Here is a 21,514-nt window from a genome sequence, read left to right as displayed (position 1 = left end):
GCATTTTCGATAGTCACTTTAAGTCTTTTCCACGGTTGTGTTAACAGTTAGATAGCCCATGTAAATTACTAAATATCAAGCAATAATATTTTATTAAAAAATATCATGTTAAAAGTCTCTGATAGCTCACACAGGGACAATATTTTTCTTCTGCCACCATTCTGATAGTCAGTTATAAAAATCAGTTCTAGCCGTATGAGCTGCAGGAAGGGCATATGGATATTATCTAAATGCACTGTCAGCCATCTGATATACTTTCATCTCGTCTGTACCCTGGATGTTGTCAGATCACTGAACCACAAAGGACAAAGGGTTAGCTGAGCAGTCTCTGGTGATGGCTGCTCAAGCGTGGAGATTCAGCCTGACAGAAATTTGCTGCCAAGTATGTGGTTGTTTCTAAACAATACAGTATGGTGCTCTTAATTTATTACACCATTAACTAAGGACTGATATTTCAGAATTTTTTGAAAAAGGAAAAGGTCATTTAATGATGTCCTTGCATTTTGTACACAATTCCTTCTGAAGGTAGTACATCCTTAAATGGCAGAACTTCTATAGCTTTCATCAAAACCAGCAAATGCATTAAGATAGTAGAGCTGTTCATCATGTTTGCCCCCAGGGTTGGTTGTAATTTGAGATTAAGTGTTTCTGCATTGTTCCCCACCCATATTTTATAATTAAAGTTGCACAGCTCTGGGCACCTGTCATAATGTACTCTACTGGCTGAGCATTCATGGTTCACTGATACACAGGAGCCAAAAGATTGGGTCGAACCTTTGAAACAGGAGGTGACCCCATAACTAAGTTTAAATGGATCTGCCAGTGGTCTAGACATAAATGTGGGAGGCAGAGAAAGATGACTCAATGCAATAGAGGAAAAAAGTTAAGACAGAGAGTTTGAATTGAAGGAAAAATACTGTAGGACGGTTCCCACCATCCAGCAGTAAATGTGGCTGGCACCTGCACACAGGGTACTCAGATGATTCTTCATGCACGACTGTTTTATGTTTCATTTTATATTCTTCCAACCATTTATTTTATATTTTTGCATATTCACCACAGCAGAAATTAGAGATTTCAAACTGTTATGGCCATTTGTGGTTTGTTTCTGATTGACTGAAGAAACCTCTAGTCAACATACCTCAACGAAGCAAGAAAAAAATGCTGCAGTTAACTGACCTTGAAATGTGGCAGCACTCGTTTTCCATTTTTACACCCATTTTCCCCCAAGTCGGCATTCTTATTTTATGAGGAAGCATCCCTTTTCACTTGTCTGATTATTAAATCAGATTTTCCACTGAGACCTCCAGCAATTCCATCTGCTTTAGTTTTACAGGAATCATGGAAAGATATATCACTTATCAGTTATTGGACAACTGTATCATTGATTTCTCTTGGGGAATGAAAATGAAATGATTTGATGAACGTTTACTTTGGCAAAATGCTGTTCTACCTGAGAGTGGAGTAGCCTGGTTGCAAAACAAAGGTGTCACATTCCCTCTTACCACCAAGGGGCCGCTCTCCCGGAATGGAGCTGCGGAAATGCAAACAGATTAGTTTCTGATTTTTGTTTGTTGGTTTATTTAATGTATCCTTTTTGTAATCGTACTGTTAAATTTATGTGCAGATTTAGATCAAAGTTTCTTTGCTCATTTTAACCTTTGGCTTGAATTTTCATAAAATTTGCCCTGTAATGGTACAACATGCTCTTAGCTATGAATTGAGGACACCTTATTAAATCAGGAGAGGAAGAGACACTTGAACATGTAACAAACGCTTTAATTATGTCTGTTATGAAATTAATGAGACACACAAAATCCATAAATAATACCCTTATGTACAACTTCTACAAAAATTTATTTTTTGTAAGGATTAATGTATAATAATGCTTACAATAACATTCTCTATAATGTTAATTCTATTTGTTTAATGACAGATGTCACGTGTAAAATGATAATGTCAAAACCATGTACTCCAAGTAAGAGGTGTGAGATTCTGGAAACGTTTCCTGACTTCCATTTAGAGCTACTGGAACAAAACCAGAATTGGGTGCCATGCAATCACAGGACACACTTGGGTTGGTATAGAATTAGTAGTCATGAAGACAACTGGAGAACCTACAGACTCTACACCAAGAGTTCCCAAACTGTTTTAGGCCACAGACCCCTTTACTAAAAACTTTTAAAACTGTCGACCCCCTAGTCATTTACTTTACTTACTCAAATTAATAAATTTGTACAGTACTCGATATTAAATATTTCACTAGATATCAAACTTTTTATTTTAATCACTTGTAATTAATGATTGAAAAATATAAAAAGACTACGGAATATGGCATTATCTTGTGCAACATTTAATATCGAAACCTGCACTAACGAAAATTAAAGCAAAAAAATCCGAGCAGAGTTTTTTTACATTTTTGACATTTATGAAATAAATATGTAAATTCAAAATAAGTACATATAGTCCAAGCTGTACTGTCTGCATTTCTTTTTTGGTTCAGTCATATTATTATCTGAAGAAATAAAAACTTTTATTAACAAACAGTTGACAGCCCCTGTGATTAAAAAAAATAAAATATGTACTTACTTGAAACAGAAGATTTTTGTTCAAACTTGAATAAATAAACTGTGTCCTCTGATTTTCTTTTTCATAGTACTGCTCCTCAATAAATATTTGAAGTTCAAGTCACAAATAAGTACATGCAACATCAAACGAACAGATTTATAGTGTTTTATGAAAGCATGACTGTACAAGACTGATAGATTCTGTTAATATCGAATATCCGTCGTCTCGTCCCACCACGAGCAAGTGCGGACATGCAACAGTTTTTAATGTCCGCACTTGCTTTGATACGTTCGATAAGACAATACACAGACATGTTTGTGCTCCATGTATTTTCATGCATTCTTACGTGTGACTCTTTTAATGACACATTTTGTTGCAAGTTTGGTAGGTAATGTGTTTTTATCAAAAAAGTGTTTTTTTTTAATTATTTTACGTCTTAATTAGGTACCTATTGGAATCATAGATATTTTGAAGTAACAAACAAATAGCAGTAGTAAGGGGATCTATTTTTGCTGTTGTCAACCCCCAAATTTTTTAATTGAAACTATCGACCCCTAGAAAGTTCAAATCAACCCCAGGGGGTCGATATTGACCACTTTGGGAACTCTTGCTCTACACAAAGCAACACCGTCACGGGATTGGAACTGAGGACACTGGGTCCATCCGGTTCAGAGATACAATTATGAAATTGTGTTAATTCTAGGAATTACTCATTTCTATTTGTTTTAGTCCTCTGTTCTTTATCAAAGCACAGCAAATTCTTCTGTGCCATATATTGTTTTAGAAATATAATTATTGATTTTACTAAAAAAGAAAACTATTTGAAAATAATTGTTACAATGCTATTGTAATGGTTAGGAGCTTGGCAATTGACAGTATGACAATTAAACCGCTCTAACTACTACATTACTCCTCTATATTAAAATATGTTTTAAATAATTAAGTGGAAGAATGCCTATATGAAGTGAGTGAAGTAAATGCCTGCGTGAAGTAAAAATCACTTTTTGAGCCAATAATTAATATTAAAGAAGTCTAAAAGATGGACTAAAGAAATAACCAAACAATCTACAAACAATTAAGGGCAAAAAGTTTTTCTGCTAGGCTATCTATGTTGTGAATACCAGGAAAGGTACAGATATTCAGGAAAGGTTTTTGAGCCCAGTGAAAACTGGCAAATAGGTGTACAAGAAGATACAAAACAGGATAGATAAAACTAAACTCATAAACCTGAACCAGAAAGCAAAAAACAAGGAGAAAGTCGGAAAGAGTCCTGAGACTATCTGGTGTTCCTTTCCTCTAACTATCACTACCATAAAGCTTGTTTTTATAAAGGATAAAGGATAGAATTCTCAATGATAAGAAACTGTACACCCACATTTTCTAAATTCTTGATATGATGATGCCTGAAATACCAACAAAATCAAAAAATCAATTTAGAAATCCAAAGTTCTATACTGGAAATCAAAAATGTTGTAAAATATTTGTGATAGGGAGAATGGGTTTTAGGCCTCCAAAATATAGTCATAAAGCAGGCAGCACCTTCAATGTCCAGCTCATTTCAGACCAACTTGTCCTGGAGAACTGCTTGCTGGTTACCAGCCTAGCAGATTCCAAACTGGAAAGCTGGCTTTGAAAGTTTAATAAGTTTAACAAAATCCCAGAATTTACAAAAATGCCTTGCAAGGGAGTTAAAACTGTGAAAAAGATGGATTTAAAGACAATCCCAAATGGTAATCTTTATAAATTAAGAGATTAATTAACACACATAGAAAAACAGCAAAAATTCTCCAAAGTGCAAAAAGGATGTTCCTAAAATGGCAATCCTAGACAAACAAGTCTCCATACATAATCAGTAAGCAAAAAAGAAAGAGCTGAAATAATCAGAAAAGCCAGTAAATCCATACAAAAATGCTAATTACAGATTCCTTGACAGTGCAATGCCTTAAGGAGAACACTTGCAGCAATGATGGCACGGTGGCCCTGCCTCCTGGGGCTCTCACCTACAAAGAACAAAGAATGGAGGCATATTTAAACACAACAGGAAATATTTAAAAATCTGAAAAATAATAATCCAGAAAACAACAAATATAACAATGAACAAATACAAGCCAGGGAGAAAACGCTGACTATAATACAACAACAAAAAAGAAAAAAAACTTGAACAATACAAAAAGAAAAAGCAAGCTGCTGTGCTTGTGCTGTGTTAAAGTCTAACTTATATAAGGATGGAAGCAGTCCCACAGATGTGCAATCTGGAGGTCCCAGGGTTCAACACATAAGAGACAAATGACATAAAAATAAGAAAAGGTGGTATTATTGTAATGAAATCCTGCCACCAGACACTAAAATATGGCCTCCATAAATCTAGGCCCAGACAACATCCAAACAATCCTTAATAATTTTCTTAATCAACTATTAACCAATGGCTCCTTAAAAATAGAACTGAGAGCAAAAGGCAATCAAAAATTTAATCTACAATTTAAATCTCAAAATCCACAAAAAAAGGAACTAGATTCAAAAATCAAAAACTAGAAAATTCACAAAAGAGCTCACATGAAAAGACGTTTCCCGTACATTTCTTAATGCCAATCTGAAAGGGGTTGATCCTCTGTCTGGAATATAAAGGTAGGGGATGGTCCTCTGACTGGACATCATGGTGATCACACCCCAAAGCACTATCTTAAGGGGGAAGGGCACATAATTAAATATACATTTATATAAAACTTAAAATACATACATTAAAAAATTATAAACAAAACAATTTTAAAAAGGCCAAAAAGCATAATAAAGACATTTCAATAACAACAAAAGGAACACAATAAATGAACATTTTGAGCTGAAACCCAACCTAAAACGTGACAGTTACAAACAACAGATAGTAATATGAAATTACAAGCAAAAACAGAATTCACTATTAATATACACAAACATAATAGTAAAATTTACAAAGTAATACTTACAAGAAAAAAAAGAGACTAAATAAAATGATAAGATACCTGAGCCAGGAACAAAATTTGTGGCTGTACCATAACAAGAAGTTTGTCCCAAAATGATGGTGAAGATCCAAAAAAACAAAACAAGATTGAGAAACCAGGTTAATGATAAATACACGGTAAAGTGCAAAATTCAGTCCAAAACCAAGTCCAATAAAAAGGGAGGAAATCCCCAAAATGAATCACAAAACCCAAATTCAGTTGTCCTGAACAAATTACTCTCTAATGAGTGCTATTAAATTTAGGCAAAGAGGAAAAAAACCAAAGCAAAACTTTCAATAAAGAATTGGATTTTTCATATAGAATAAATAGAACAAATAAAATCCTCAGAGCAGGTCAGAAAAGACCACTCTAAGAATGGGAGCCACAAACAAAAAAGGGAGAAACTTAGTGTCCCAGCAGTCAGCCTTTATTAGGAAGGATCCTAATTGACTTCCCCAACAGCAGCACATCTGTATAATGCCAGACTTGCTACAAGGCTCCGATAATACAGTAAGGGGATTACCACTACTAAGCAAGAGAGGGTGCTGCTGGTAATACTTTCTTTTCTTTTGTCTCTGGAACAAAACAACCTCCCAGCTACTGATGTCACATCCTCTAACACTGGACCAGAAGTTACACCCAATCTGCCCCAGTCAGAGTTTACTTTTGAAATGAAACACCAGCCGCATCTCATTGTATAAGGAATTAATTACCAAAAAAAGATGCCAATTAATGGAAATAATTAAATTCGAAAAGAAAGTAATTAACAATAACCTGAAATGTAAGTTGACTGAAAAAAATAATAAATGTAAAAAAGAAGACATTTAATAAAAATAAAACAGAACAGAAACCTAGGATTGGATGCCCAGTTTGAACCTAAGACTACTGTCCCAGTGAGAAAATAAAATACCCAATTTAACAAAGCCCGTGTGAAAATACTGTAGTGTTGTCAAATTAGGGAAAATATCTGTTAGTTGCATGAAAATGTCAATGCTCTGGTAAATGAAGCAAGACCTAGTGATTTTATTTTAATAAATACACTTCAAATGACTGGGGAAACTGAGGAATGCTATTGGATGGGTGAACCTCAGATTATTATAATAAAGATGAATTATGACTTGATGACTTTCTGTACTGTCTTTTATCATTATCATATAAAATCTGAATGTAATGAAAGACTTATTACCATTTACAAAGCATTTGTATTTTCTTGACGGAAGAAAAAAGTGTGAACAGTCTGTACAGATTGAAAACAAAAAAAGACATGCCGGCTGTGTGAAATGCAACTTCAAAAAAATATATATGCTGTGTGGCATGGCCAGTCAGTGCCTAGAAGATTGGAACTCTGCGAGTGCAAGGGCTCCATTCCACTCCTCTCACTGCTGATATGCAAAGTGTAATGTTCAGTCGCCAGCAGTGTTGCCACAAGTACGTGATCAACAAAATGCACATGGCCTTTGTGGCCTGTAGCAATTGGTTTTGGCAATTTATAGAACATTTATAACAACTTTATTGTATTCATATAAATTGCAACCACCAGGGGGGTGCCTGAGAGCTCCAGACCATAGACACAGCAATACAACACATGTTGATGTGATAAAATAAAAGATATTTATTCATAAAAAGCACTTTTCCAAAATCCTCTCTCCAATAATCAGCCACAATAAATCAAAATACTAATCAATGCTTCCTCCTTTCTCTCCCAGTTGAGTGTTGCCTTCCTTCGCCCCCAGCTCTGACTCAACTAAAGTGAGGCAGCAGCCTTCTTTTATGTCAGACCAGGGAATGCTTCCAGTGCCACACCTTGTCTTCTGGGAAGCACTTCTGCCATTAAAAAAAGTAGGGCGGTCATCCCCCAAAGGCACCCTCTAATAATACCCAGGGACCCCAACACGGATGCTCTTCCAGACTCCAGCTCTCAAGCATCCCAGCATGTGTCCCGACTGGATTAACACCTGAGGACCACTGCCACCTGGCATATGGGTGATGGAACAACTCTTGACTCTTGACTTCCACTGGTCTATCTATTATATCATTCCCACTGGGCACAAAGTTATTCTTCCATCCCACTGGCCAATTTGCTTGTGTCATTGTCCTGGCCTCCTGTTGAGGTAATGAATTATATACTGTTCTGTTTGGGATGCCTGTTCTCCTCCTACATAGCGCCCACCCCTCAGATGAGCCTTATAGGGATCGACTTCTGGCCCCATGAGGGTGGAACCATAGTGCAGAGACGCTCGCTCACAATCCATAAGTATTGTATTGTATTGACCCCCTTTTTTTTTAACACCCACTGCACGCCCACCCTACCTGGAAAGGGGTCTCTCTTTGAACTGCCTTTCCCAAGGTTTCTTCCATTTTTTCCCTACACGGGTTTTTTGGGAATTTTTCCTTGTCTTCTTAGAGTGTCAAGACTGGGGGGCTGTCAGGAGGCAGGACCTGTTAAAGCCCATTGTGGCACTTCTTGTGTGATTTTGGGCTATACAAAAATAAATTGTATTGTATTGTATAACTGCAGTGGGCTGGCACCCTGCCCGGGGTTTGTTTCCTGCCTTGCGCCGCGTGTTGGCTGGGATTGGCTCCAGCAGACCCCCGTGACCCTGTAGTTAGGATATAGCAGGTTGGATAATGGATGTATGAATGTATTGTATAAGCTGGCCTCTGCAAAAAAACAAAAGCAGTTATATTGCGCACCCGACTGCCGCTGTTGTAAAAGGTACGGCTCGGACCAAATAATGCATCATATGGGGCAGTGTCTCTTATGGCAAGTGAAGCACTGTTAAATATTTTCTGCCCCCTCTCGCAGATTTTCCTCTGGTATTGCGTCCTGCCTGCGCGTGCCTTCCCCTGACATATCTGTCATAAGTAGAATCAAACCCTCATGTGACTCAAGTTGTTGTTTCTGAGTGGTCAATTTCATTTTTTGGGCGAGTCTGTTTTTGATTTACTGCCCTTTCTCTTTTCGGGCCTTTGTCTGGTTAGTTTTGCCAATGGTTGACACTCCTATTCTTTTCAGTCTTCAAGTCAGCTATCAAATGGCAGACATCTGTAATCCTCCCACTTTCCATATAGGTGGGAAGCTGAAATTTTTCATGTTCATTCCGTGCAGTGTACTTACAAAAGTTAAGTACAGTATGTTTCATGTCCTATTGCAACACCCAAGGGGGGGGGAACGGGTGTACCCCCTAAACTATATATATAGATAGGGGAAACCCCTCCTCACTATTTCTGTAACTTCCAATATACATAGGAAGCCCAAATTTCCCATGCTCATCCTTTACACTGTACTTACAAACTTAAGTATGTTTCGTTTTGCTCTGTGCCCTGTAACGAACTTTCGAAAATAATGTCTTCTTTTGTATCAAGAGGAACACGCGCCGACGAAGTTAAAGCATGTCTGAAGTCTTCATACCAATGGCCTAGGACCAATGTTCTTACCTTAAGAATAAACATGAGGGTTTACTTGAACTGTGACAAAAAAGCAGGAGAGTTCACTGCTATCCTCATCAAAGTAGGTGATGGCAGTTAACTTGAACATAACTGTAAAATCAATGGTCCTAACAATCTCTCTCTCCTGGTGAATACCTTACAAGCCCTTATTGAAAATGTTTACCTCAACCTACGAAATCTGCATGAAAACGACGTCTCATGGTTGAGGGAGAGAGCTATTCTAACACCAAAAAATGACATGACTTCACATATAAACACCATTTTACTTCACCAACTAACTTCTGAAACAAAAACATATAAGTCTGTCGACTCTGTTGTAGAACTAGAGGACGTGGTGCACCATCCGGTAGAGTTTCTTCACACTCTTAATCCTCCGGGCATGCCTCCGCATACTCTACTTTTGAAGGTCTGTGCATCAATTATGTTACTACGAAACTTGCAACCACCAAAACTTTGTAACGGCACCAGGCTTCAAATAAGATCTGTGCACACGAACCTAATTGAGGCAACTGTCTTCACTGGAACTGGCTCAGGGGAGACTGTATTTATTCCTTGCATCCCTCTCATACCCTCTGACCTCCCATTCCAATTCAAACGCCTCCAATTTCCAGTAAGGGTCTGCTTCGCTATGATAATAAATAAGCCAGACCCTAAAAAAGGTCAGCAATGACTTGACACAAGATTGCTTCTCACATGGCCAACTGTACGTTGCATGCTCAAGAGTAAGCTCAGCAGACAGCTTGGTCATTTTACAGTCGGAGGGCGTCGTTTACAAAGAAATCCTTACATCCTAACAATGTGCATTTCTCATACACAACATTTACAATCATAAATTAAACTCTTTACAATCATCAAATTCACTCTCAATACTAAAATAAGCCTACGACAATTACATTGACAATCATGTTATATTATTTTTAAAATGTTTCCTTTTCTTTTTCATAACTTCTTTAACACACTACTTCTCCGCTGTGAAGCATGGGTATTTTGCATAATTTATAAATACAATATGTCCTCTAAAGATGAGATGCTTTTTGTATTTCTCCTATAACCCAATCATTACATCCCTAGCAAAGATTGAATTTGTTTTGTAACTGTCCTGATGGCCCTGTGAATCTTCACGTATACGATTTTGTTGATAAGCTGATATTTTGGTTCACCTTTACTCATTTATAATTATGCCACCTGGGGTGTAGTCTTGCCTATTGCTGTCAGGATAAGATTTGGTTTCCGCATTATCCAAAAAATGATAAACCTTTTGTAAAACTTGCTGTGTTCAGGAAAAAAAAAAAAAAACTCTTAGGAACTAATAATGCAAAAATAGTCTTTAATGGACCGGCCTGCATTAAGGTCATTTCACCAACTTTTACTATAAAAGTACATTAATAATAATCACTCTTCACCTTCTATCGTTAAAGAATCACATATGGTGCTCTGCCCCTCTCAAATAATGGCACGTCATGTGTGAGGAGGTGAACAGGAGCCTTCATTATGTTGTAGCAACCTTTGCTTTGAGTGTGACACATAATTTAGATTTACATTTGTAAAAGTAAATTTATATAATTTGACTGCAAAAAGTGGGCTGTCCTGCAACACAAAAAAGCTAAACATAAAAAAGGTGCCCGTCAAGCAAGAGGAATGCAATTTTCATATCAGCCCCCAGCCACTTAGTGTTTTAAAGAGGGAAAATGAAAAATTAAAGGCAGTTTTGTTTGCAACAAATAAATAACTTTATGTAACCCAGAGAAACAATGTAGCTTAAATGTCAACCTTCTTACATTTCACACACAACTTTGCCAGCTTTAATCAGTTCTTTTTAAATACATATATACATTGTTTTGCTTTGAAAATCTCCCTTTATCAAACTAATATTTAATCAACTGCCATGCTTAATAAACTATACACCAGTGCTGAAGAAAGCGGATAGGAGACAACTGCCTGAATCAATAAAATAAAAATCACAGGCTTTGCAGCATGTCATCATCAATTAAATTGTCCATCCATCCATCCATTTTCCAACCCGTTGAATCCAAACACAGGGTCACGGGGGTTTGCTGGAGCCAATCCCAGCCAACACAGGGTGCAAGGCAGGAACCAATCCTAGGAAGGGTGACAACCCACCACAGGACACACACACCCACACACTAGGGGCAATTTAGAATCGCCAGTCCACCTAACCTGCATGTCTTTGGACTGTGGGAGGAAACCCACGCAGACACGGGGAGGACATGCAAACTCCACGCAGGGAGGACCCAGGAAGCGAACCTGGGTCTCCTAACTGCAAGGCAGCAGCACCACCATGCCACCCTCAATTGAAATGTAATGAATCAAATTCAAGTAGGAACATGACTAGATGGTTTTCTACGACAAAGTGACAGATCATGTATGGTAAACCAAGGAAAAATTAGGGACAAATTATGAACATGAGAAATCAGACAAATCAGGAGAGACCATTCAGTCCATCAAGCCTGTTTGTTTAGCTAATAGCTAAGTAGTCCTAATATCTCATCCAGGTACTTCTGAAACGTTGTCAAGGTTTCTACTTACAGTAGGTTTTTTTTAAGCTTGGCATATTGAGTCTTGGCTGTGGGCTCAACATCAAATGTTTATGTGAATCCGGACTTCCCAAGTACCTCAAAGAAGAAATTCCTTTGACTATTAAAGTTGGTTATTTGAATGTTAAAGAACAGGGGTAATCACATCAGAAATATGAAGAACTTTGGATTGTTTTAGTATGTGGAAACTGATGTGTTTGTTGTTTTCCTCCATCCTGATGTGAAATATTAATTTATTTTATTTTCTAACAGCTAGGAACTGTTTTGAACGGTCACACTTGCAGAACTTTTGATACTGTGATTTTGAAAAAATATTATCTGTGAACCGTGTGGCCTCATCCATTGCTTTTCTTTAGTTGCACTCATCACACAGTGCTTTTGTAATCCGTGCACTCCTCATTTTTATAATATAGAGTACCAAAATGAGCTAAAGCCTAACTTAGCCACATTGGACACTGAGCCTGGATAGGATGTTTCCTTAACACAGTTCACCGTCAGAAATGCACTCCTCCACTCGCCCATTCCAGGTGTATTGTTACTGGTATCTGGAGGGAGCATACGGCTGTTTGCTGGAGAGCCTTAAATTGTGAATAATTTTTTAAATCCTTAAATGTTATTGCATTGTAAAGGTTGTTGCTATTAATGAACACATGAAAAGGAAACAGTTCATTCTTCTGTCGTTTTTATACGAATATGGCTTTAATTATGACACAGTGTCAATACCAACAAAAAATAATCTCTAGGAAGCATTGTTAGAATAAGTATAGTAATTATAGAGTAGAAAATCCAAACGTAATTATGTAACCTGGTGTATGAAACCAACTTAAACCTTGTTAAGAAGACTGTTTATCACCAGTGGGCTGAAGCAGTTAAAAAGTAAAACAGAATGCTGAGATATATAGAGGGTAACATGGTGGTGGATTGTTTTAATCAGTGTCTGTATACAATTTTCACATCATTGCAGCGTTCACATGAGTTTTGTCCCAAATCCAAACAATTTGTATTTTAGAGTATATGGTGACTTTCTACATATTGACGTGGTTTGGGTGAATATGGGATTGCATTTCAAAGCATGAACTGTATTGAGAAGATATGTTATCCAGGCTCAGTGTCCGATTCTACTAAGTTAGGCTTTAGCTCACTGTGGCACTCTATGCTATAAAAAAGATGAATGTATGGATTGCTAAGCACTGTCTGATGAGTACAAATGAAGAAAAGTAAGGAATGAGGCCACATCCTCATCACTTTGTGCACCATTCATCTCCTCATTACAATGGTTTGAAGCTTTTGGTGGAGAACGAGTCAACAGCCTAACAAAGCTCATCAGTCGTATTCACCTAATTTTTCCATAATGATAATCAAGTCAGGTTTTGAAGGACCCCGAAGTCTTATTGTCCACCATACAAAGCTATGCCTGTCAAAGTCCAGAAGAGAGGTAGTAAATTTATTATAGGACTTCAAAGTATGACCTGTGAAAAGTGATGGAAGTTTTATCTCAGAGAAACAGAGTCTAAGTTGGATGAGTTGCTCCTTTTTATTATTTTGAAAATTAATAAGTTGGATTCCAAATACTAGAATAATCAAAGTTTTTAAAATAGGACAGTTATCCAGATATAAGACTACAAAGTACATTTTGCACAAATGAAAAATATGCCTACTCTTTGCACTGTGTATATTTTTCCACATACTGTACTGTATTCTGTGAATTTCTGCACGTAAGATATGCTCTTATTTGTTCCCTAACTCATTTCTTTTTCTTTCCTGCAGGTGTTTGATCCTGACTTACAATGGAAAAACTGCTTTTCTATCTGCTGGTTATTGGCATGGCAGTTAAAGCCCAGATCTGTCCAAAACGCTGTGTCTGTCAGATTTTATCTCCCAACCTTGCAACGCTCTGTGCCAAAAAAGGTCTTCTGTTTGTCCCACCTAACATTGATCGGCGTACCGTGGAGTTACGTTTGGCTGATAACTTTGTCACAAACATCAAAAGAAAAGACTTTGCCAACATGACCAGCCTTGTGGATCTTACCTTGTCAAGGAATACAATAAGTTTCATTACGCCCCATGCTTTCGCAGATCTTCGCAATCTACGGGCCCTGCACCTCAACAGCAATCGATTAACTAGAATTTCCAATGATATATTTAGTGGGCTTTCTAATCTTCACCACCTTATTCTCAATAACAATCAGCTTACTACAATCCTACCAGAGGCATTTAATGATGTTTTATCATTGGAAGAGCTGGATATATCTTATAATAACTTGGAGACCGTTCCCTGGGAAGCTGTTGAGAGGATGACTAGCTTGCACACCTTCAGTCTTGACCACAACATGATTGACCACATCCCCGAGGGCACCTTTTCACACCTCCATAAACTAACCCGTTTGGATGTTACTTCCAACAAACTCCAGAAGCTGCCACCGGACCCCCTCTTTCAGCGTGCTCAGGTTCTGGCCACATCTGAGATCCTGAGCCCCTCATCTTTTGCACTTAGTTTTGGAGGTAATCCCCTGCACTGCAATTGTGAGTTGCTTTGGCTAAGGCGCCTTACGAGGGAAGATGATCTAGAAACATGCGCTACACCATTACATTTGTCTGGCCGGTATTTTTGGTCCATCCCTGAAGAGGAATTCTTGTGTGAACCCCCTCTGATCACTCGTCACACACATGAAATGCGAGTCCTGGAGGGCCAAAGGGCAACCTTAAGGTGCAAAGCAAGAGGTGATCCTGAACCTGCTATCCACTGGATATCGCCTGATGGTAAACTTATTTCTAATTCTTCTAGAGCGCTTGTCTATGACAACGGAACCTTGGACATTCTTATCACAACTGTAAAAGATACGGGTTCTTTCACTTGCATCTCCTCCAATCCAGCTGGTGAAGCAACCCAAACAGTTGACCTAAACATTATTAAGCTGCCCCACTTGATAAACAGCACAAATAATTTTCAAGAACCGGATCCTGGCTCCTCAGACATCTCTACTTCGACTAAGTCTGGGTCCAATGCTAGCAGTAATGCGGGAGACTCAAAGAGTAGCCAAGACAAAAGGGTAGTAATTGCCGAGACAACTTCGTCAACAGCGCTTATTAAATTCAACTTTCAAAGGAACATCCCTGGTATTCGCATGTTTCAGATTCAGTATAACGGCACATATGATGATTCCCTTGTTTACAGGTAAGACTTTTTGTTCCTTCATTGCACCGTAGTTGTCCTTGTATTTTGATAAAGTTAATCAGTTCTCCTTTCATGTTTATAATTCTTTCTTTCCAGCAGAACCAGTATTATAGTCCTTACGCATACTGTCTGGTTCCATTGTTCCAGATCTATAGAATATTTTACAGCTATTCACTGTTCTCTGGTACAAATGTTTGTTTTAATTGGAAGAATTAGAATGGGGAAGTTGCTTCATCGGTATACGTTTTATATTCCAAGGTTACATTTGGTATTTAATAATAAAATGCAAATGAATTGATATAAGAGCAACTGTACATACAGGCTGAATTTTCACGGGTTGTAAAAAAAAAAAAAAGAGCAAACAAAAGACCGAGAAATGGTTCACTGTTTTCTGTCTATATGAGTCCATCTGTTAAGTATTTGTATAGGTGAGACTGATCACGGTGTGCTAAGTGAATGTGTTTAGAAGTCAACTAATGATAACAGTCACACCTTTCAGAATTAATTTATCATTTTTTTCTTTATGAAATGGCAATGTCTGTAATATCGGGTGATTTGGATTGCTGAACAGTGTAATTAGCACTCCTGTTAAGTTTAGCTGCAGGGCTTCATTCAGACAAGGCCTAACGATGGGGGAAGGTGGGTGGCTGCCATATGCCTCTGGAACTTCCATGTGCAGCTGATAAAATGACAGGGAATTTATATCCATTAAGAAGGGAGACTCAGCTTTAAATGTGTGTTATGCACCTTTGTGTCAAGTCTGCTTAATCAAACAGGTTTACTTCGAGTGTAAATGTATTAATAGCTCAATGCAAAGGAAAAAAAAAAAAAGATAGCTAAAGCACTTTTTTTAAAGGCAATCATTTGAGGCACTGCAGCTTTCTGTTCTGTTTAATAATCACCACAAGATGAAAACTGCAGTATCCGTATTCCTGTGTGGTTAATTCGAGGATGGCGTAACATAAATAGTAAAAGAAAGTTCACATACGTGTAAATAAATCTGTCCTGGCAAATATCCTGCCATCTTTTATAGGTAATAAACAAAACAGTTCAGCCAGCACTTGCATGGCCCTAATATCCAATTATAAAAGGACTATTATATAGTAAGAGTTTGGAATATTTTTATGCATGAAAAACCTAAACTCAGTTAGTCCCAATCTGACAATTAATGCAATTTATATCTGCAGTGTATATATGGAAAAGGCTGTTACGCAAATGCTTCGTTTAAACCCCGTGTGTGAAACGAACGATTGAACTGCATATAAATAACTTGGGAATTGAACTGGAAATTTATTGTTTTATACATTTATTTCCATTCTTTCGTAGAAATAAAGCATTGACTTAATGAACTGATACCTATGTTGAAAAATAAACCAAAATATCCAATTGATAAAATTAATGAAACAGGGAATGCATTTGCAAATAGGGTGCGATGTATTTTGTGCAATATGTAATCTTTTTTAAAATGATTCCATGTCAAGTTTGCACTGACTTGTATTTTCTCTAATTTTGCCTGCAGAAATAAAATAACTATACTAAGTAATTTCATTAGGGTGGCACTGTGGCGCAGTGGGTAGCACTGCTGCCTCACAGTTAGGAAACGCGGGTTTGCTTCCCAGGTCCTCCCTGCGTGGAGTTTGCATGTTCTCCCCGTGTCTGCGTGGGTTTCCTCCCACAGTCCAAAGACATGCAGGTTAGTGTGCACTTGGTGTGTGTGTGGGTGTGTGTGTGTGTGTGTGTGTGTGTGTGCACGTCCTGCCTTGTGCTCTGTATTGGCTGGGATTGGCTCCAGCAGACTCCCGTGACCCTGTAGTTAGGATATAGCGGGTTGGATGATGGATGGATGGATGGGAAGTAATTTAAGTGCAATGTCAGTTATAAACCTCTGTTTCAGGATGTCTGTCAATGTACTACATCCTAATAGTATAAACACAGGGTCATCATGAAGTCCTTGTGCAGTTTTAAATAGAACATTAGAACAATGTAGACGAGAACAGGCCATTCAGCCCAACACAGCTCACAATTCCTATCCACTTATTTCTTCCAAAAAAACATCGTCGAGTTTTGAAAGTCCCTAAAGTCTTACTGTCTACCACACTACTTGGTCGCTTATTCCAAGTGTCTATCATTCTTTGTGTAAAGAAAAACTTCCTAATGTGTGTGTGAAATTCACCCTTAACAAGTTTCCAACTGTGTCCACGTGTTCTTGATGAACTCATTTTAAAATAACAATCTCAATCCACTGTACTAATTCCCTTTATGATTTTAAACACTTCAGTCATGTCACCTTTTAATCTTCTTTTGCTTAAACTGTAAAGGCTCAGCTTTTTTAATCTTCCCTCATAATTCAGCTCCTGTATCCCCATAATCAGCCTTGTCGCTCTTCTCTGGACCTTTTCTAGTGCTGCTATGTCCTTTATATTGCCTGGAGACCAAAACTGCACCCAGTACTCCAGATGAGGCCTCACCAGTGCATTATAAAGATTAAGCAGAACCTCCTGTGACTTGCACTCCACACATCAAGGCACTATATAACCTGAAATTCTGTTAGCCTTCCTAATGGCTTCTGAACATTGTCGGGAAGTCGATAGCTTAGAGTCCACTATGACTCCTAACTTCTTCTCATAAGGTGTACTCTCGATTTATCAACCACCCATTGTGTATTCAAACCTAACATTTTTACTTCCTATGTGTAATTCTTTAAATTTCCTAACATTAAGTGTCATCTGCCACAAATCTGCCCAAGCCTGTATGCTATCCAAGTCTTTCTGTGATGATATAACGGATTGCAAATTATCTGCTAATCCACCTATTTGGTATCATTTGCAAACTTAACCATCTTGTTACTTATATTCCTATCCAAGTCATTTATATCTATTAAAAATAGCAGCGGCCCAAGCACTGACCCCTGATGGTCACCACTCTTAACATCGGCCAATTCTGAAGAGGTTCCTCGTACCATCACCACCACTGCTTCTTGTGTCTGAGCCAATTCTACACCCATCTAAAAACATCACCCTGAACTCCCACTTCTTTTAATTTGATGCCCAGCCTCTCATGTGACACCTTATCAAATGCTTTCTGAAAGTCAAGGTAAATAACTTTAGTTCTATTTATGATAAAATAAATCTGTAAAAAGGGTATATGAAAGAATTTATTACATCCATCCATCTATTATCCAACCCGCTATATCCTAACTACAGGGTCACGGGGGTCTGCTGGAGCCAATCCCAGCCAACACAGGGTGCAAGGCAGGAAACAAACCCCAGGCAGGTTGCCAGCCCACCTCAAAATTTATTACATTTTTACATATATATATTTGAGATTTTCCACTTTCAACATTTCCACTATCATCACATATACAAACCACGATGTGATTCTAAAGATCTGCAAATACATTTTGCAGTCAATTTCCAGTGCCTTGAATCAAACTAGTCATTGAAGTCTGTATTTCATCTAAAGAATGTAGTTTAGTTGTGTGAATGCAGTACAGGTTTATAAAGTGTAGCATCAGTGACACAGCACACCTATCATGTGGCGCCATTGGCAGTCACATATATCACAAATCTCTCTTGGTCAAATTCTCAGCTCTGCAGTGTGCACCCCAACCAACAGTACAATGTGCTTCAACAACACAGCCACAACATGAAAATTAATGGTATGTGATCTTTTGAATGTGAGTTGAAATTTGACTGGTTAAATCCAAACACAGTGACAACCCCCATTACAAAGGGTGGTTATTCACTTTTGTGTAGGCAAAGCATTGTTTTTTTATTTCAGATTTGTTTTCCAAAAAATGACAAATTGCATTTTTAATGGAAAGTCATTGATTACTGGATTGTATTAAAGGTGAAAGAAATACTGTGAAACCATTTGTTGTTAAGCGGCAGACTGGCACAGCATTTTAATGCCACTGCCTCAGAGATCCAGTATCCTGGCTTTGCATCCTTTGCTAAAGTCTTGTCTATAATGAATTAAGTCCCCATGTCAGGGTTGTGTTTTTATTTGATTATCCTGGTTTTTCATTTCCCTTTTTTTAGGTTATCTGCTAAATGAACTTTTTCTTTTTCATTTTTGTGAGCTTCCAAATGAGATTAGAGTAGAGAAAAAAATAAAATCCTAGTCACAGCTACTGACTATTCTAGTTGCACCTATGATAGTTGAAAAAGAGTTTGTAGAATTCCAATTCAGGATGCTGAATTGGTGAGAAAGCAGTAATTTGGCACTAACCCCTGTACCAATATGTGCAAAAGATACCTACAGGAATAAATAAAGAGAGGAAAAACATGAGATTTCAAACATGGAGCTCATGGATGGGGCTCAACAAAAAAGTATTAGAGAGAAAGTTGCACGTAGAAGGAGAAACAAATCTAAATGATTGTTCATTGAGACTTTCATGGTCAGTTGTAATACTGAGAAGACTGGCATCAGAGGAATTCAGGGATCGGGGAAGGTTACTGTGAATCAAGCAATGAAATCAGATAATCTGGATGGCTGGAATGAAAAGCTTTGTAAATCAGTACATTGACCAAATGATTATTAAGTGTCTGACCTCCACGTACAATGTAATTTACACAGATTAGTGCTAAATCCAGATTCAGTTGAAATATTTTAAAACTGCCCTATCATAGTTTCATTTTACAAACCCCTGCTCGCTTCACTTGCCCAACCCCGGGTTTGGTTTACTGGACATACAATTTAAAGAGATTATTTTCATGGGAATTGTTACATATGCATTATTTGTCTTGTCTCGCAGAACGTTAAAGTGACTCTTGCGGAATGTCAAATTGTCTTCCGAGAAGATCACATCTCGTCTCCCTAGTCTCCCTCCCAAGATTTTTTTTTATAATAGAGAGATGAATTATCCTGTCTTCTACATGTATTCAAGGTAATACAGTGGTTTCAGAATGTATTCAGAACTCTTCCAATTCTGCACACTTTATTGTGTTGTAAATTTAATTTTAAATGGATAATTTGAAAATCTGGCATGTCAAACTACTGTACACTCATTTATAATTATATGAAAATGATTATGTGAAAACATGTTTAGAAAGGTTTGCAAAAATCTTACAAATCAAAAACTAAAATCTCTTATTTCTATCAGTATTCAGACACTTTATTCAATACTTTGTAGAAGTCCTTTTGGCAGCAATTATAGCTTCAGGTCTTTTTGGGTAACAACAACATTTATTTATATAGCACAATTTCATACAAACAGTAGCTCATAGTGCTTTACATAATAAAGAATAGAAAAATAAAAGACACAATAAGAAAACAAAATAAATCAACATTAATTAACATCGAATAAGAGTAAGGTTCAATGGCCAGAGGGGACAGAAAAAACAAAAAAAACTCCAGACGGCTGGAGAAAAAATAAAATCTGTAGGGATTCCAGACCATGAGACCGCCCAGTCCCCTCTGGGCATTCTACCTAACATAAGCCTCTATAAGCTTTGCACACCAGGCTTTGAGAAGTTTATTCCTTTCAAAGTCTGCTAGATTGTGAACAGATATCTTCAGGTCTCCGCATAGGTGGAACGCTTAAGTCTGGGCTTTTGCTTGGACACTCAAGGATAGCCAGAGACAGGTCCCAAAGGCACTCTGGCATTGTCTTGGTTGTATACTTTGGGTCATTGACATGTTGATAGGTGAACTTTTCCCCCAGGCTGAGTCCACATGAACTCTGGAGCAGGTTTTCTTCAAGGACCTCTCTGTATTTGATTGCATTTATCATTCCCTCAATTCTGACCAGTTTCCCTGTCCCTGTCGCTTCACTGCAAGGTGGTATTAGGCAGGTGATGAGTGTCGCCTGATCTTTGACAGACATAGTACTTGGAGTTCTGCCCAAAGAGGGCAGTTTTTGTCTCATCAGACCAGAAAATCATTATCCTCATGCTATCAGTGCCCTTTAAACTATCGTTTACCTTTTACTTAAATATTTAATATATAAATATCTAATTGATGGAGTACTGCTAAGATGGTTGTCCTTCTGACAGGTTCTGCCATCTCAGCAGAGGACTTCTGACACTCTGTAACCATTGGTTTCCCGGTCACCTCCCCCACCAAAGTCCTTCTTACCCGGTAACTCAATTTGGCCTAATGGCCAGCTCTAACAAGACTCCTGGTGGTTTAAAACTTCTCCTATTTCACAATTATCAAAGCACTGCACTCCTGGGAACACTGAAAGCTTTAGAAATTGTTTTATACCCTTTCCCTGATCTATGCCTGACCACAGGTTGATCCAGAAGGTTTAAAGAGACCTTTTTGGACTTCTTGGTTTGGTTTTACTTGTGACTTGCAGGTTGAGTTGTGTGCCTTTCTGAATATGATCATTTCCAACAATTAAATGCAAAGCATCATAGGTTTATCTTCTTCTTCCATCACTCCTACTGTAGACCTCACCACGATCACACTTCCCTCGTACATATCCTTTACAACTCTTACATACTTCTCTGCCATTCCCGACTTCCTCATACAATACCACAGCTCCTCATTGAGGCACCCTGTCATATGCTTTCTCCAGGTCCACAAAGATGCAATGCAACTCCTTCTGGCCTTCTCTATACTTCTACATCAACACCTTCAGAGCAAACATCGCATCTGTGGTGCTCTTTCTTGGCATGAAACCATACTGCTGCTCACTAATCATCACCTCACTAGCTTCCACTACTCTTTTCCCTAACTTCATGCTGTGGCTCATCATTTTTATCCCCCTGTAGTTACTGCAGTCCTGCACATCCCCCTTATTCTTAAATATCAGCACCAGTGCACTTCTTCTCCATTCCTCAGGC

At 38.0% G+C, this 21,514-nt stretch overlaps 1 protein-coding gene across 1 annotated transcript in view; it reads left to right on the top strand.

Annotated features, from left to right (window-relative positions):
• Positions 1-21,514, top strand: part of lrfn5a (leucine rich repeat and fibronectin type III domain containing 5a) — a 192,531-nt gene that overhangs the window by 154,774 nt on the left and 16,243 nt on the right. The window contains exon 3 of the mRNA XM_039741556.1: positions 13,316-14,723. Coding sequence (XP_039597490.1) covers positions 13,336-14,723 — 1,388 coding nt within the window. The 5' untranslated portion in view covers positions 13,316-13,335. The remainder of the gene's footprint in view (positions 1-13,315; positions 14,724-21,514) is intronic.

This window comes from Polypterus senegalus, chromosome 18 (genome assembly GCF_016835505.1).
Source record: "Polypterus senegalus isolate Bchr_013 chromosome 18, ASM1683550v1, whole genome shotgun sequence".
Classification (NCBI taxonomy): Eukaryota; Metazoa; Chordata; class Cladistia; order Polypteriformes; family Polypteridae; genus Polypterus; species Polypterus senegalus.
This window is presented reverse-complemented; position numbering and strand designations above follow the sequence as displayed.